Consider the following 17311-nt stretch of genomic DNA (forward strand, 5'->3'; position numbering starts at 1 on the left):
ACAGATTTTTTAAGATATAAGGAAAGAGGAATTTGAAGCTGCATTTATGTGGTCTGCAAGAAGAGCTTTTGAGCAGACAGCTATCTCAAGTTGCACACAGACACCCGAGATGATGTCTTGGTCTGATTTGCTCTGATGTCTCCACAGACAGAACGCCTTCCAAGTCACCGCCGTGGACGGGGTCTGCAGCGGGGTCATCCAGTGCCTCTCCGCGGAGGACTGCGGGGAGTGGCTGCAAGCAATAGCCACCAACATTTCCAGCCTCACAAAGCACAACGTAAGTAGTGGTTCCAGGAATGCTGGGAAAGCTCCTCCACCTGCCTCAGTGAACCTCTTCAGTATACAAGTTAACTCCATCAGCTGTATGGTCTTCTGCTAGGAATGGACCACTGCACACCCACCATAAGAGCTATTATTAAAGTGGATCATACTTGCTCAAAGAAAGCCACTCTATCTTGAGTGTTTTAGTCCAGTGTATCAGTACAACAGTATTTACACCTAAATTTCCACTCACAAACATTGTAACATCTACATTAGTTAAATAACTGAAAATAGATATTTAACATGTAAGCACTAAATATCTATATCTGTATATATATATATGTATGTATATATATATGATCCACCTATATTTTTATATATGTATATATGCATCCATCTACCTTACATTTCATATCTCTATACAGTCTGTCTATATATATCATCCATCCATCAGCATCTATAATCCATGTATATATATGAATTTGTCTACCTATATATCTATACATCTATATGTTTACTAGTTTGTCCACTTGCAAAGCAGCCTACAATATTATTTGAGCCCCTAGATCTTTTCAGAATAACTCACTTGTAATAATATCACAAGAAAAGTTGTGCAATAACTGCTGAGCTAAAGCACCTGGACAGGGACTGTCTTCGGGTGGCAAGGGAGGGTATGTGTTTCTCACAGCCTCAGTGGGCATGGTTGGAAGCCTGTGAATATCACATACAGGGGAGGGAGAAGGACAGGACGGATGTGAAGGAGGACCCATGGAGGGACCATGAAAGGACCCATGGAAGTGTAACTTCAAACACACTCTCCTGTGATCAGGAAAAGGGGATTCAAGCCGATTGCCTTTGCAGTGATATTTTTGCCAGGAGAGAAGCTGAGCTGCAGTGTCAGGGGACTCGGTGTGGAGCCCAGGTCTCCCTGCACCAGCTCTGAGCTGGACTTTAAGCTCCTCTTCTTAAATGAATGCTGTTAGCCTCCGTCTTTGCAAGGGCTAAATGAAGAAGTGCTTCAGCCATTCTGGCCCTGAAATGATGCTGAAACAGTGGCACTTCTCCTTTCTGCAGCGGCACTCTAAATTTCATGATTTAATCCAAAACTGCTGATAAATGGCCCTATAGTTTCGCTCATTGTGTGTGACGCTGCACATCTCTGTTTTGTCCGGTTGTCATTTGAGATTCTTCATTTTCTGAAGAATGGCTGTGTGGATACCAGAATGTGAATCACACAGGACAAGCTGAGCTAAAATAAATGTCTAGTGGTGACTAGACCATTAAGCAGCTCTGATTTCTGGCAACCGAAGACCTACCCCTCAGTCCTTCATCTTTAAAAGAGACAGAAGGAAGCAAATAAAAGGCAGAGCTCTCTCTCAGCCAGAATTTCATGAATCTAACCTTTCCAATCACTTTTTACTGCTTCAGCACTGAAATAGATCCTGATTGATAAGCAGAGAGAATTTCATGTGACATTTCTACTAAGGTTACCTGTTAACACAAATGAATCTCTTCTGGTCTAAATTCTTCCACATATGTCCTATGCGTGTGTTCCCTTTATCAGAATGGAATGTGGTACTTGAAATGTATCACTTATGTGTGTGTCTTTGCATATAGATAAATACAAATATTTATGCAATATGCTTCTATTCTTAAGGGTTCATTGAAAATCAGTGATATTAAATGAGGATGTATGGTTGCATATGTGAGATTTTCAAAATACATAATCATATTTCATTATGAGAAAAAGGATAGACTCTCTTCCCCAAATGTTTTTATCAATGAGAATGCTCTCAATAACAAGTTAGAGAGATCTCAAAGGAGTAAATAGTGGGTTTTTTTCCCAAATGAAGAGAGTCATGGATGGCAGCATTTCTTGGAAGCTACTGTCTACCCAGAACCCATTCTCTGTCCACACATTATTGCTACTGTTACCCACTACTCCTAGAGTATTGGCTTTTACCTTGAGTTTGCTGCCTCATGATCACAGAAGGGTTGCAACAGTTACAAACATCACTTCAGTGTTCAGAACAGGAAAGAAAGGGAAGAAGGATATGTAGTGCCAGCTACATCTCTCCTTTTTTTATCAAGATAAGATAAAATTTTCCAGAAACTCTTTACTAGACTAATAATGCTCACTTCTCCTCCTCCTGACTCAGCCCCATGACAATTCTGGGAATGGGTGGCTAGTCTCTACCTTTTGTACTGTTTATGGTGGGATGACCAAGAAGAGAAGACTGTAAACGGCTTTTGAGTCAGATAGCTGACAGTATCTACTACATTGTTTAATAGTTAAAACATATTAATTCTAAAAAAAATGCATGAACAACCAGCAGCCCTGTGATTTTTGTGGAATGATCACAGTCCTTCAGGATTCACACATATACACATACATACATGCACACACACACACACACACATCTCATCAGTCATTTGAGTTCCTGCAGGCTGTATTTCAGCCATCTTCCTTTATTTTACCCATTTACCTGCAGGAGCCAAAAAAAGGGTCATTTGGGAGTCATGTTTAATCCATAGAGTTCTGCTATTTTAGATGGCAAACACTTGCAAGCTGAAAAGAGAATTTTTTTCCATAATACTGTTGGTTTTGAAGAACTGAAGGAAAAACTTCTATTGTGTCTGCCGCCTTAGAAAGACTCAACAAAGCTCGTAGGTGAATTGAAAGTCATAACAAAATAAAACCTAACTGAAAGGAGATTTACCAGAAAGGCCTGAAGCTATGATCAGAGGTTGCAGAGTGAGATTCTGACAGGCGTGGTGTCACCGAGGGAGACGTTTTCTTCCTTCTATAGCAGCTGGCGTTCCCAAGTCCTTGGATGCACTTTTGGGCAGTGTCTTGTTTTCACCATTGTTTCTCCTCACACGTCAAATATGAACTTCAGTCATGCAGGCATCAACTCTATGTGGACCATGGGGAGTGGGATCAGACAGGGCAGGGACAGAAAGTCAAGTCAGGATAAGAGCAAGGGGAAGGCTAGCAATATACCACAAGTGTGTTTTCTTAATCATGCTGTGCTTTTTACATGATTAGAGTTTATTTTGGCAAGTTGTGTTGGGGGGATTTCAATAAAATAACTAACCTACTTTATCTGGTAGAAAGCTACTCACCAGAAAAAGCTTTTAAACAATTTTATTTTTATTTAAAGATTTTTTTTATGTGAACCATTTGTTAAGTCTTCATTGAATTTGTTACGATATTGCTTGTTTTATGTTCTGGTTTTTTTGGCCAAAAGGCATGTGGGATCTTAGCTCCCCAACTAGGGATTGAACCCACAACCCCTGCATTAGAAGGCAAAGTCCAACCACTGAAACACCTGGGAAGTTTCAATAAATTTTTAGGTTGGAAAAAATTAGCTGGTAATTTTGTTGCACAATCCAGACCCTTTGCTTTGATGTTAACTGACAATTGTAGTCATAAGCAAATGGGCAGTTTTCTTGGGAAGTTTCCAAGGAGCTGCCCCCTAGCCAGCTGGCCTCTGCCTGCTTGGCCTTAGTTCCTTCTCTTTGGGCCTCAGTCTTTCTCTGTTCTTCCAGCCCAAGCTCCCCAGTCTCCCATGTTCCAGGGACCTCAAAGCTCCCAGGGAGTGCCCAGGGCCTTGCCCCAACCCACCCACCCTTCTCCCGCCCTGCTGAGGCTGGTTTCAGGAGCTGACCCTCCTGGGACCAGAGCTCTTGGAGACCCCACAGGAGTGTGGGGACACATGCTGTCCAGTGCATGTCAAGGGCAGAGGACACCGGCTAGCAGAGAACCTGCTCACTAGATGAACCACTGGACACCCAGTGAGCACTAGGGCCCTGAAGAGGGAGGTCACACCTGGTGAAGAGTGGACAGTGTGTTACGAGAAGCCTGAGCAGCTCAAACGCATGGACCATTCACCAGCCGCTGCTTGTTCCCTGCACCAGGCCCCTCCCTTCACCTGTGACCCTCACCTCCTGGGGACTGCCTGGTTTCAGAGATTCACTGAGGGCTCTGATCAGCCCTAGGGGGCAGGGGGAGACATTCCCACTCTCAGCACCAGGTGTTGTGTGGAAGAGGAGGCAGACGGTGAGCTCAGTGCAGATGAAGGGCCAGCGGAAATCATATAGCAATCACTTCCAGTTTGCTGTTGCTTGATGAGTGTCCCTGAGAAGCCAAGCTTGAGAGAGCAGAGGTGGCCTCAGGCGTCCTGAGGGCCCAGGCTCTAACTATAAACACTGCCTGTCCCCTCCGTAGGAAGCCTGACTAACGACTCCACAACGATAGAACCTGCTCTCTTCACCTGTGACCAGTGCAGGCCAATCAAACACCCCCGCACGCCTGAAACCCAGGTGCCCAGGGCCTGCAACCCAGCCCACGGCCGGGACACTGTGTGCTTTCATTTACATATATAAAATAAAATGACCATCTTCTTGTGTAGATAGTATTAACTTCTGTTCAGTTAACACATAATCCTGAGCATTTTCCTATGACAGTAATTATATTCTGAAATCACCTACATATAATGGACTAATAGATACTTTGCTATTTGTTTAATTAAAATTAATGAATAGAGTATTATTTGAAATGCACATCATTTAAAATGCACCATTAGCATAATAGTGCCCTATGAATTTCTGGCATATTAGTCAGTGAAAACGTTGCTAATTCACTAATTATACCTTAATATAGGTGTCTAGGAGGCTTCCCTGGTGGCTCAGCAGTGAAAGAACCCACCTGCCAATGCATGACACTCGGGTTCAATCCTTGGGTCAGGAAGATCCCCTGGAGAAGGAAATGGAAGTCCACTCCAGTATTCTTGCTGGAAAACCCCATGGACCGAGGATCCTGGTGGGCTATAGTCCATGGGGTCTCAAGAGTTGGATATGACTAAGCAACGAAACCACCAAACCACCATAGGCATCTAGAAGAACCTAAGAATATGAACCTTCTTTGGTCTTGTTAACTATGATTGATGTCTTAATCCAGCCCAGTACAGGCTGGCTTGGAGTTTCCATGAGGTTCTCTTTGTTTCTATTCCTTCTGCCCCAAAGATGCACCCCCCACAACCAGGCCTGGGGGCATGTCTATGTAGAGATAGTGACTTCTCCCAGCTTCTCCCTCAGCACAAATTTACAAAACCCTTGTCTCTGTTCATAGGTTTGCGGATCCAGACTTCAGCACACATGTTGAGGTAGAGACCTGTGTCGCGTTTGAAGCCCCATGCATCACAAGTGCTGCCCAGGTTATCGCAGGAGAAAGCAGAAGCTCTGCTTCTCCCTCGGTCCACCTGGTCCCATCTGAACGATTAGTGGACACCCCCCTGAGCCCACTAGTGACTGCAGAGGGTCCACTCCCGCCTCTGGGCCTCTCACATTCAGAATCTCAGCCACACTTGTACAGGGAGCTCTTAAAAGTCTTCACAAAAAGTGCTGCTGCTAGGTTTATCTTTCTACTTCCATTGCTAGCAATAGGAAGGGTGTTATGCCTCAGGCCACCCCAACCCGCCCTAAATCTATAGGCTAAATATGACTGCTTTGGGTGTTGGCAGGTGAGGCATTGTTTTTCAAGTAATTAACCACTTTTTAAAGTGTTGTTCTCTATTCAGATTTAATACAATCTTTATTGTTAACTCAGTAATATGCATTTATATTCAGTTTTTAATTTTCTATCAAAATTCATTGTCACATTTAGTTTTGCCGTGTAAAACCCTGGTTCAATGATTGTAACTCTGTAATGCATTGAAATAGCCCCTGACATTAAACACCTCTGAGTGCATTCAACCATTTATTCTCCACAGGCCCTTAAAGGCCTAAAAGCAGTCACCCTAGAATAATACCACAGTATAATATTTTAATTTAGAAGAAATTTGATGTTCAGAAATGGATCTGTAGGTTTCATATTTGTCATTGTTTAGTGGCTCAGTTGTGTCTGACTCTGTGACTCCATGGACTGTAGCCTGCCAGACTCTTCTGTCCATGGGATTTCCCAGGCAAGAATACTGGAGTGGGTTGTTGCCATTTTCTCTTCCAGGGGATCTTCCTGACGTAGGGAGTAGAACCCCCATCTCCTGCATTGGCAGGCAGATTCTTCACCACTGAGCCACCAGGGAAGCCCATGATTTCATATTAGGCTAATTATTATGAATTTTATTTTTAAATGAAATGTATTTTGTTTAAAATGTATTTTGTTTCATTTGTCTAGTTTAAAATTTAGGATGACTACTGATTTATATGCATTTCATATTATAATATCTTGAAGTTACTAAGTCATTTTTAGAAGGAGAGTGTAAGTACACCTCCTTTAAATAAATCTGGAGGACCCAATTTTAAGTACATCTGATGGCATAGACTTGATTTTGAAAAATATTTGTTGAATGTTGTTTTAAGTAAATACTATGCAAAGAAGTATCATTGATTTAGCTTCAGTCGTACATTTTATGTCATTCATAGAACTAAAATCACATGTTGGAGGAACTTAAAAATAAAATGCTATATAGTATGTACTCAGAGACAATGGTCGACATAAAATGTTAGTGGACATGTCAAATAGGGAGCTAGTGGAAAGCTGCTGTATAGCATAGGGCGCTCAACTCAGGGCTCAGTGATGACCTTGAGGGCTGGGATGTGGGGTGGGGCAGGGAGGTCCTATATGTATACATATGGTGGATTCACAATGCTATACAGCAGAAACCAACACATTGTAATGCAATTATCCTCCAATTAAAAAATTAAAAAGTATATTGGTGGAAGTTTATTAAAAAAAAAAAAAACTGGTAACAAGTATTATTCCACAAAGTGTTCAGTGTGGGTTTTTGATTGATTGGTCAAACACATTTAGGGATCTGCCCTTCTGTCTCCATCTTCAAACCATCCTGACTTTGGTTGAAAGCATCTTTACTTCTAGAGACTTTCCTTGATTGACTCCTCATCAGAGCAGAAAATACTTTGAAACAATTAGAGCAACCTGCTTCTCTGGTAGCTCAGCTGGTAAAGAATCCACCTGCAATGCAGGAGACCCCCCAGTTTGATTCCTGGGTTGGGAAGATCCCCTGGAGAAGAGATAGGCTACCCACTCCAGTTTTCTTGGGCTTCCCTGGTGGCTCAGACAGTAAAGAATCCCCCTGCGATGCAAGAGTTCGGGATTCAGTCCTTGCTTTGGGAAGATCCCCTGGAGGAGGACATGGAAACCCACTCCAGTATTCTTGCCTGGAGAATCCTGTGGACAGAGAAGCCTGGCAGGCTACAGCCCATGGGGTCACAAAGAGTCGGACACGACTGAGCAGAACAAGAAAGATATGCTTTTTATACATGACCCTGAGGAATCACACAAATATTCTCAAATTGTTTGCTTTTTTTTTCATATTTTAAACGACATGTCTCCACCAGTGACTCTGTTCTCATCCATGGGCCATTTCACTTCTCCAAGTCTGTGCTTCCTTACATCTCCTCTTAATTCATGTTTATCAGTAAGACAAAGGTAAACTAACACTAAAACAAGGAAAAACAAAGCAATTCAACACAACATTTTCTAAGTGAAAACAGTCTATGTTTAGTATGATGTCAGATTATAGCATACAGATAGCATCATTTAAGTTTCTCTAGAAAACCAGTGAAAAAGAAGGTTTTAATTAGCAAAAGCTCTGTTGAACTAAGATTTCATGTGTTATAAGGTCATTTGTCTAAATCTGATCATCGTTTTTCATTTGGTCTTTAAAGTTTGTTTACATGACTTGATACAGAGTAAACTCAGCAGATTTATTTTAAATTTTTATGACATTTCACTCAACGGTGGTGGTGGCAGTGTAGTCACTAAGTCGTGTCCGACTCTTGCTACGCCGTGGACTGCAGCCCGCCCACCAGGCTTCTCTGACCACAGGATTCTCCAGGCAAGAATACTGGAGTGGGCTGCCTTTTCCTTCTCCAATTCACTCAATAAATGGTCTTAAATGTTTGTTTTATTTATAGTCCTGACTGAAACTATTTTGATAATATACAGTATCCTTTAGTGTCTGAATATTGCACCCCCTCTGTTCTCTTATGTGTTAAAACAAAATATAATATGAAGTGAAAGTGAATAATGAAAGAAGTTACAAAAAGTTATGCTGTACATTCTCGGTAGATTGTGTGGGATCAGAGGCTTTTCATTTCTCATCAAGAGAATATGATTAAGTTGAAATATTTCTGAAATGTTTGTATGTGAAATTTGAGACACTTTTGACAGTCAGAATTAAAAAAAAAATTCCTAATTGGTGCTTGATATGCAATGATTTTAGTGTGTCAACAATATAGTTTACTCTTAGTTTACTCACTAAGAAGAGAGTCCCATAAACCTGGGGTTCTTGTATTACATTATCTTTGCTGATCTCACTTTTCTTTGTTTATTTTTGCAGATTAAAAAGATCAACAGAAATTTTCCTGTAAACCAGCAGGTAAGATGGAGAAACACATGCAAAGCCAAATTGTGTATTTCTTTCATTTTATCTGTTACAAATGATAATCTTGATTGCCTTTAGTTTTATGTGGAAATAATTCATACCAATTATTAATTAATTTGGAGAAGGCAATGGCAACCCACTCCAGAACTCTTGCCTGGGAAATCCCATGGACAGAGGAGCCTGATAGGCTGCAGTCCATGTGGTCTCAAAGAGTTGGACACGGCTGAGCGACTTCACTTTCGCTTTTCACTTTCATGCATTGGAGAAGGAAATGGCAACCCACTACAGTGTTCTTGCCTGGAGAACCCCAGGGACAGCGGAGCCTGGTGGGCTGCCATCTATGGGGGTCACACAGAGTCAGACACTACTGAAGTGACTTAGCAGCAGCAGCAGCAGCAGCATTAATTAATTAATTAGTAGCATTTGCTATTTCAGGAAAATATGAACTTATTAGATTTCTTTCATATTATGTAATATATCTGTTTTTTCTAATCATATTAAAAATAGTTTAAAAGAAGCTTTTTATCTAAGTGAATTAAGTCAAAACTGTTTTGACAAAATATATTTATTTGAATGCAATGTTGAAGAACTTGGACAGCTGTTTATGTGTAGTTTTAATGAGAGATCTATATAGAATTAATCTAAAAGTTAAAGGAAATTTCAAAATTAGTTGAAAGTATTTAAAATGAGTCTAAATTAATGCATGGAATGAGACTAATGTCTGAATAATTAAGCTAAGAATTTAGTTGACTTATGAGACTAATAATTGAAGATAGGATAAAATTATTGATCATAAGAATAACTGATTCGCCTTGTAATTTTATTACACTAAAGTTAACTTCTTCTATCCTTCTCTGATGGCTCAGACGGTAAAGCGTCTGCCTACAATGCCAGAGACCCAGGCTCAGTCTCTGGGTTGGGAAGATCTCCTGGAGGAGGAAATGGCAATGCACTCCAGTATTCTTGCCTGGAAAATCCCATGGACAGAGGAGCCTGGTAGACAACTGTCCATAGGGTCGCAAAGAGTCAGATACGACTGAGCAACTTCACTTTAACTTCTAGTGCTTTCACAGCCATAATATAAGCATTAGCTATTAAATAGAATAAGAAAAGGAAGTGAAGGCTCACTGCCTGGACTCGCTGAGCTGTCCCCGTCCAGCGTGTGGACAGGGGCGGGGGCTCGGTGGCAAGACACAGACACTGACTCCCCACAGCAACCTCAGTCCACAGCCACTGACCACAGTCTAAACATCGACGATATCGATTCCTAAATGGCATACCCGCCACTAGTTAGCTTCCATGGTAAAATTTTAAAATAACTTTCAGTATGTTAAAACCAAATTCCTTTTCGTCTAAGCCTGGGATCCCACATTAGTAGCATCTGTGTAAGGGCAGCCATCTAAACACACATGAGAACAAATGAGAACAAACGTAAATTTCTCAGTATATGCCATTGTTTGCATTGGCGTGTCAGATGTCTGTCTTCCCTGCAACACAGAACTTATGTTCTGGGGTAGGTTGTAGTGTCCAGGGTGCCCTTGCCTGGGCTGCCCACAGAGCCCCTGTGGCTAAGTGAGGTGGTGGGCAGCTTTGCAGAGCCTGCTGTGCCTACAGCCTTGAGCTGTCTTGCTTGTAAGGCCAGGGGAACAAGTTCCCCTCCCTCGGGCCCCCTGCCTCTGAGCCATGTGATGCTCCTGGCAGGTACAGGGTTGGAGGGGTGTCTGTGCCTCCCAGAACCACAGCGAGTGGGGGCATGTGGGGCTTGTTCACGGGCAGAGACCAGGCTCAGCCCAGGGCACCTGACTCACTCACTCTGGGGTGATGCCTGGGACACTGGGGCATTGCTCCATCCACCGCAGGTGATTCTGAGGCTGGAGTGCACAGGTCACATCTGGGAAGACAGTTTACAGCTTCACAGGGCTGAACAGAAGGGAAAAGCCAGGCATTAAAGATAAACTGTTCAACTGGAAGCCTCAACTGTGAAGGAAGTTTGTAATGCCCAGGACAAGATAGGTTTGTTTTATAGTCAGAAGTGTAAAAATGTAGACCTGCTCTTTTGGGGAATTCTTGCCAAAAATACAAATGAAATATTTCTTTAAAAGTTACTCTAATATTTATGTTATCACCTCTCTTGTCCCTTCAACCCTCGCATGTGAAGTATCAATAATTAGTGTAATTTCATCACTAGGAATGTTTCCTAACCCGGACTAGCCCACAGCTATGCTTTATATACCATGATGATGCTTTATTTACCATGTGGGACACTCCCTACACATTCCCTTCAGGGACCTGTCTCGTTCCTCACCACCTCTGCTTATATCTAGGTTTTGAATAATGCTGAGTGAAGTCAGTAAAAATCTGAAAAACCTTGAATATAGAAGAAATCAAAAACTTTAATATTCTACTCACATTTAATAAACACAGATAAGCATCCATAGCTGTTTATCTGCTAACCTTTCAATATTAAGATTACAGTGAAATTTTATTTCAAATCTTTTAGCATCTCACAATTTGAAATCACAATGAATTATAGACACCTTAACAACTGAAAGCTACGGCTAATAGATTTTTCCCTCACTGCTTCCCACCTTGTAAATGAAGTCTTTCGGGATATAGGATTACTTTATAGTTCAACCTTAATATCTCTTAATAGGAAGAACTCACCCACGTAGTATAATAGCAGTGCATTAGGAGATCAGGGTACATCTTCTGCCCAAAATCTGAGCCACTTCAAGGAACAAAAATTGAAAATTATATGTAATCTAGCACTCAAACTCTTATCTTGGACTAGTTGCTTTCATCTCAAATTTCTTCAAACTTAATTTTCAGGTAGCATTCTCTGTTGCTCAGATTCAATATAAGTATTTATGTTTATATATATGCTTTTTATTAAATAACATCAGACATAATGTTACAGTATTCAAGTCCCCTCATAGCCATGATACTCTTGGTCTTAAACAAAACCAAAAAGACATCAGCTGAAATACATTAGAACAGAAGTCTTCTGCCTCCTGTGGGGTTTGGTTTTGACTTTGTGCAGCCACTGTGGTACTGGTACCCCAACCAGAGAAATTAAAATTAAAAAATGCAAAGGGGTTGGAACTGGAGAAAGTCACTTCATCCAGGGTCTCCAGAGACAACCCCATGCTCCAGAGCATAGCGGACTCTCAGTAAGATCATCTCAGAGAAGAATATTTTTATCAGAAGTATGAGCCATTTAAGCGAATAAACCATCATAAGGGAAAACACACTGTTAAGATTAAGGAACAATCCACAACTATTTTAAATTATCTATTTTTTTAATAAGGTGGTACAAAATGTAAGGCAAGAACAGGAAGTGGTCTCAAAAATTGTGGATTTGCAAAACAACTCGACAGAAGTTCAAAAATGAATAAAGCATGAATATGTTTAAGCTTATAATCAATTAGCCAACTGAATAACAGAACAGATAAAAATAGAGATAACACATGTAATTGGAAGTAGTATATCTGAGAGCACCATCAGAACACAGCCTCTACAGAAAGGGCTGAAAATATGAAAAATGATGCAAGAGTTGAAGTTTAGAATGAGAGGCTCCAAAAAGAAAAATTCTGCCAAAAGACTAGAGACGATGAACTTGTGAAGAGATCTGATGGCTAAGAGTTTCTGTAAGACTTGAGGTTAGAGAACCACGCTAACCCTGGAGCACGATGAAGAAAACCAGACCCACAACCTGAATGTCCCCCTAGTGGCGTAGTGAGCAACCATCATAGGGTGAGCTGACTCTCCTGATGCTGGTCTGGAAGATTCTCCAAGAAAGCATATGAGGTACCAGTGGCAAGTAAGGAAGAGGGACTATATAAACTTCTGCTTTTAATAAAGGGTGTAATAAAGGATGAAACAGACATATGTACAAGAAGATGCCTGAGAATCTGGTCAAGTGCCTACATCTGGGAGCAAGAGTAACAGCCTCCTTCCCACAGGAAGGGTTTCCTCCCCAGCCTCCTGCATAAGCTCCTGCCTTCCCCTACCCCAGTCTGGATTCCTCCCCCTGTGACCTCTCTCACTTTCTTCCCCTCTTCAGTTCCTGCACCAGGACATTCCATTTCTGTTTTGAAGACAGATGTGTATTAGGTCTGTCCTTGTTCTTCCTACATTCTGTTTTGCTTTTTGTGGACCAGAATCATCTCTGTCCACTTGGATACCTGGAGAAACGTGTGTACTGGCCATTTTCAGGATGCATTTCTCATATTGTGCATGAGGTTGAGCAACTTGAAATGACACTGGCATATCCTTTCGCTCGCCTTTCTCTACCCTTTTGAACATGTTCCTCTTTTCTTCTTATTGTTTTCTTATTTACTTGTAAGCACTGTGTACTCAATACGTGTAGGGAATTTAACCATTGTATTTTATGTCGCCTAAATCAGCAAGCTCTGTTAGCGGCTTATAGGATTTATGTTGTACTTAAGTTTATCCACTCAAGATTAATAACAGGAGAAAAGCAGTCCATTGCTGATTTCTAATAACTTTATGTTATTATTTTTACATCTGAGCAATTGACTTCTCTCATTGTGTTTTCACACTGTGTTACTCTCCGCTAGCCCCTCCCAGGCCAGTTCAGTTCAGTTCAGTGGCTCAGTTGTGTCCAACTCTTTGTGACCCCATGGCCTGCAGCACACCAGGCCTCCCTGTCCATCACCAACTCCTGGAGTTTACTCAAACTCGTGTCCATTCAGTCAGTGTTGCCATCCAACCATCTCATCCTCTGTCATCCCCTTCTCCTCTGCCCACTATCTTTCCCAGCATCAGAGTCTTTCCAGTGAGTTGGCTCTTCACATCAGGTGGCCAAAGTATTGGAGTTTCAGCTTCAGCATCAGTCCTTCCAATGAATATTCAGGACTGATTTCCTTTAGGATAGACTGGTCTCCCAGGTCAGGGAGGGGTTATACAGGGACAGGAGGGGGCTTTGGGAGGTGACAAGTTCATTATGTTGACTGTAGTAATGGTTTTGTGGATTCACATGTATGTCAAAACTTATCAAATTTTACCCTTTAAATATGTGTACTTTATGTCATTATACTTCAATAAAGCTAAAACCATTTTTGTTATTAAAATGTCTGGGAGCCAGATAAGTTAGAAATAATATTATACCAAGGCCTTTGGGGTTTGGCTCCATCTTAATTATTGTCTGGACTTGAAATTACAGTAGAGTCAGTACAGTCTCTCCCAGTTCACTTTTGTTCAGGACAACTTTCTCATTTCCTCTTTGTGTCTGGAGCATAGCCATTAGTACAATTGAGATCAGTTTCATTTGTGAAGTGCAGAGAGTGAGATTCAGCTGCAAATGATGACTTTTCCTGAAATGCATGTGATTATGGAGGTCCTGCTGCTAGATTACACAGGGATACTCAGTGTATGAGATAATGGTGATAACAGTGATAATGGGTGCTTGCTGCTAGACTACACGGGAGATACACAGTGCATGAGATAATGGTGATAACAGTGATAATGGGGGTCCTGCTGCCAGATTACACGGGGGATACTCAGTGCATGAGATTATGGTGATAACAGTGACAATGGGTGCTTGCTGCTAGACTACACGGGGGATACTCAGTGCATGAGATAATGGTGATAACAGTGATAATAGTGATAATGGGTGCTTGCTGCTAGACTGCACGGGGATACACAGTGCCTGTGATGATGATGATAACACTGATAATGGGGGCCCTGCTGCTAGATTACACAGGGATACTCAGTGCATATGATAATGGTGATAACACTGATAAGGGGGGTCCTGCTGATAGACAGTACTCTTGCCTGGAAAATCCCATGGACAGAGGAGCCTGGTAGGCTGCAATCCATGGGGTCGCGAAGAGTCGGACACGACTGAGCCACTTCACTTTCACTTTTCACTTTCATGCACTGGAGAAGGAAATGGCAACCCACTCCAGTGTTCTTGCCTGGAGAATCCCAGGGACGGGGGAGCCTCGTGGGCTGCCGTCTCTGGGGTCGCACAGAGTCGGACACGATCGAAGCGATTTACCAGTAGCAGCAGCTGATAGATTACACAGGGATATGCAGTTGGGTGTGAAAGTGTGTTGTGCGAGTTCACTCAGTTACAGGTCATGTAGGCAAGCAGACCTACAGGCAGCGCTTTGTGCACATAACCCTCTGAGTCATGACTTGTTGCATTTCTAATGTTTAATCTTTATTAACCAAAACTCCTCCATTCTGAAATACATCACATTACTCCCATAAAATGGCAGTCTGCAATTAATATTTTCTATAACTCCTAAGGTGGAGAAGGCAATGGCACCCTACTCCAGTACTCTTACCTGGAAAATCCCATGGACAGAGGAGCCTGGTAGGCTGCTTGTCCATGGGGTCGCAAAGAGTCGGACACGACTGAGCGACTTCACTTTCACGCATTGGAGAAGGAAATGGCAACCCACTCCAGTATTCTTGCCTAGAGAATCCCAGGGATGGGGGAGCTTGGTGGACTGCCGTCTATGGGGTCACACAGAGTCGGACACGACTAAAGTGACTTAGCAGCAGCAGCAGCGGCATAATTCCTAAGGAGAAGGGTTATTGAGAAATAATTCATCATGAAAATACTAATACTGAACTCCCTTTATATCAGGCACTGTGCAAAACAGAGTTATTAAATTATAATAGTCTGAATACATAAAAACTATACTCCCCAGGTGGTAATAGTGGTAAAGAGCCCACCTGTCAATGCAGGAGAGGTAAGAGACACCGGTTCGATCCCTGGATTGGAAAGATGATCTGGAGGAGGGCATGGCAACCCACTCCAGTATTCTTGCCTGGAGAATCCCCATGGACAGAGGAGCCTGGTGGGCTGCAGTTCATAGGGTTTCAAAGAGTGAGTCATGACTGAAGCAACTTAGCACAGCACACACACAGCAAACACTCATTTACAATAAATTATTGCCTCAATAAGTTTATCTCATAAACTGTTATTCATTTTTGATTAGCTATAAAAATTTGGAAACATTATTTTAGGTGAATACATAGAATTCTGGAAACAACAGAGGGAAAAGTGACTAGTAGTCTCTAGTTGTATTGAGAATGCTGAGAAATTAAAGGACACACTAAAAATTGAGTTTTGAAGTAACATTAGGGAAGAGAGAGGAGTTAGGACCTCCAAACACTTATTTCTCCATAAAAGTAACAAAGAACTGGCAAAATGGTCTGAATCAAATTTTTCAGAGCTATGGAAATTCACCAAGCATATGCTGAACCCAGTGAGCATTTATTCAAGAAAAACAGAATCTTGGTAGGAACAGTGATCACTGTGGCATTTGAACTGATCCAGCCCCAACCCCTGCTTCCTAGCAATCGGGCAGCCTCAAAATTAAGGCCTTACATTCCCTCGCAATGTGCTCCGATCTCTTGGTTGTCTAACCTTGGTCCCATCACTTAAAACCAGCTAGCTCAAAATTTGTAATCTAATAAGATGATGCATATTTGTTTCATTCATCTGTGTCTGCTGTATCAAAGATATCTGCATGTGTGTCTGCATCCTTTTTAAACAAAATATTCTATTAATGGGACTGATGATTGGTCTTTGTTTTATCTTGGATTTCAAAGCCAAGGGTTTTTTCAACTGAAAGGCAAATTTCTCTTCATTCTTCATATATTCTTCATATATTCAATTTATAAATGTTCACCGCAAATCATAGAGTCACATGATCTGGTGATAATAAGTACTGTTGTTTAGTTCATTTTATAATATTTGGCAATAAAATGTGCTGGAGTTTAAAACTTTGTAGAAAGTAGTATTCTCATATAAATTAACTCTTGTAAGAGCTATTAGCTTATAAATCATTGTGAAAAGATAGTGGCAGAGGTTTCATAAGTAAACCTTCTGGCTCTGAGATTCAGAGTCACTCGTTGTTAATGTGATGTTGCTGTTGCTGCAGTTCAGTCTCTTAAGTGCTGTCCAACTCTTTATGACCCCATGGATTGTAGCATGCCAGGCCTCTCTATCCCTCACTACTCAATGGGGGTATTATGTGTCAAATGGGCAAATTAGCAAAAGGTAAGTAAAGCCAAGTCCTGTTGGTGAAAAAGTTTATGCTTTTAAACACATGTGGATAGGACAGTGGCTATATTTCACTTCCTTTATCACTTCTTTAAGTGTGATTTAATTGACCAAATTGTATAATTCTTTTCCTTTGATATGTGAAAGAAGATATAAGTGATTAAGCACTATAGAAAAGCACAGTAAAAATGTTCACGTAAGAGAACCATTCATCCCATTTGGGGTTAATGGACTGACTCTAAGCTCCGTAGTGCGTGCACTGCAAAACCTGCCCGAAGTCCCGTACTGCAGTTTTGATGATGTCGGCAATGAGCCAGCTCTCCTGTCTGCTGTTCAAAGCCTTGAAATATAACCCAGATGATGTGGTTGATCTGTCAAATGATCTGTCATTAAGAAATACTTTAAAGGACTTCCTTTAAAGGAAGTGGCACAGTGGATAAGAATCTGCCTGCCAGTGCAGGAGATAAGGATTTCATCCTTGGTTTGGGAAGGTTCCACGTGCTGTGGAGCAACTAAGCCCGTGCACCACAACTACTGCCCCCACAATCCAGAGCCCAAGCTCCTCGAGAAGAGAAGCCCCTGCAATGAGAAGCCC

At 41.6% G+C, this 17311-nt stretch overlaps 1 protein-coding gene across 1 annotated transcript in view; it reads left to right on the forward strand.

Moving 5' to 3' along the window:
• SNTG1 (syntrophin gamma 1) overlaps positions 1 to 17311 on the forward strand; it is a 260259-nt gene that overhangs the window by 188614 nt on the left and 54334 nt on the right. Inside the window, exons 11-12 of the mRNA XM_052651830.1 lie at positions 148 to 277; positions 8628 to 8666. Coding sequence (XP_052507790.1) covers positions 148 to 277; positions 8628 to 8666 — 169 coding nt within the window. The remainder of the gene's footprint in view (positions 1 to 147; positions 278 to 8627; positions 8667 to 17311) is intronic.

This window comes from Budorcas taxicolor, chromosome 14 (assembly GCF_023091745.1).
Source record: "Budorcas taxicolor isolate Tak-1 chromosome 14, Takin1.1, whole genome shotgun sequence".
Classification (NCBI taxonomy): Eukaryota; Metazoa; Chordata; class Mammalia; order Artiodactyla; family Bovidae; genus Budorcas; species Budorcas taxicolor.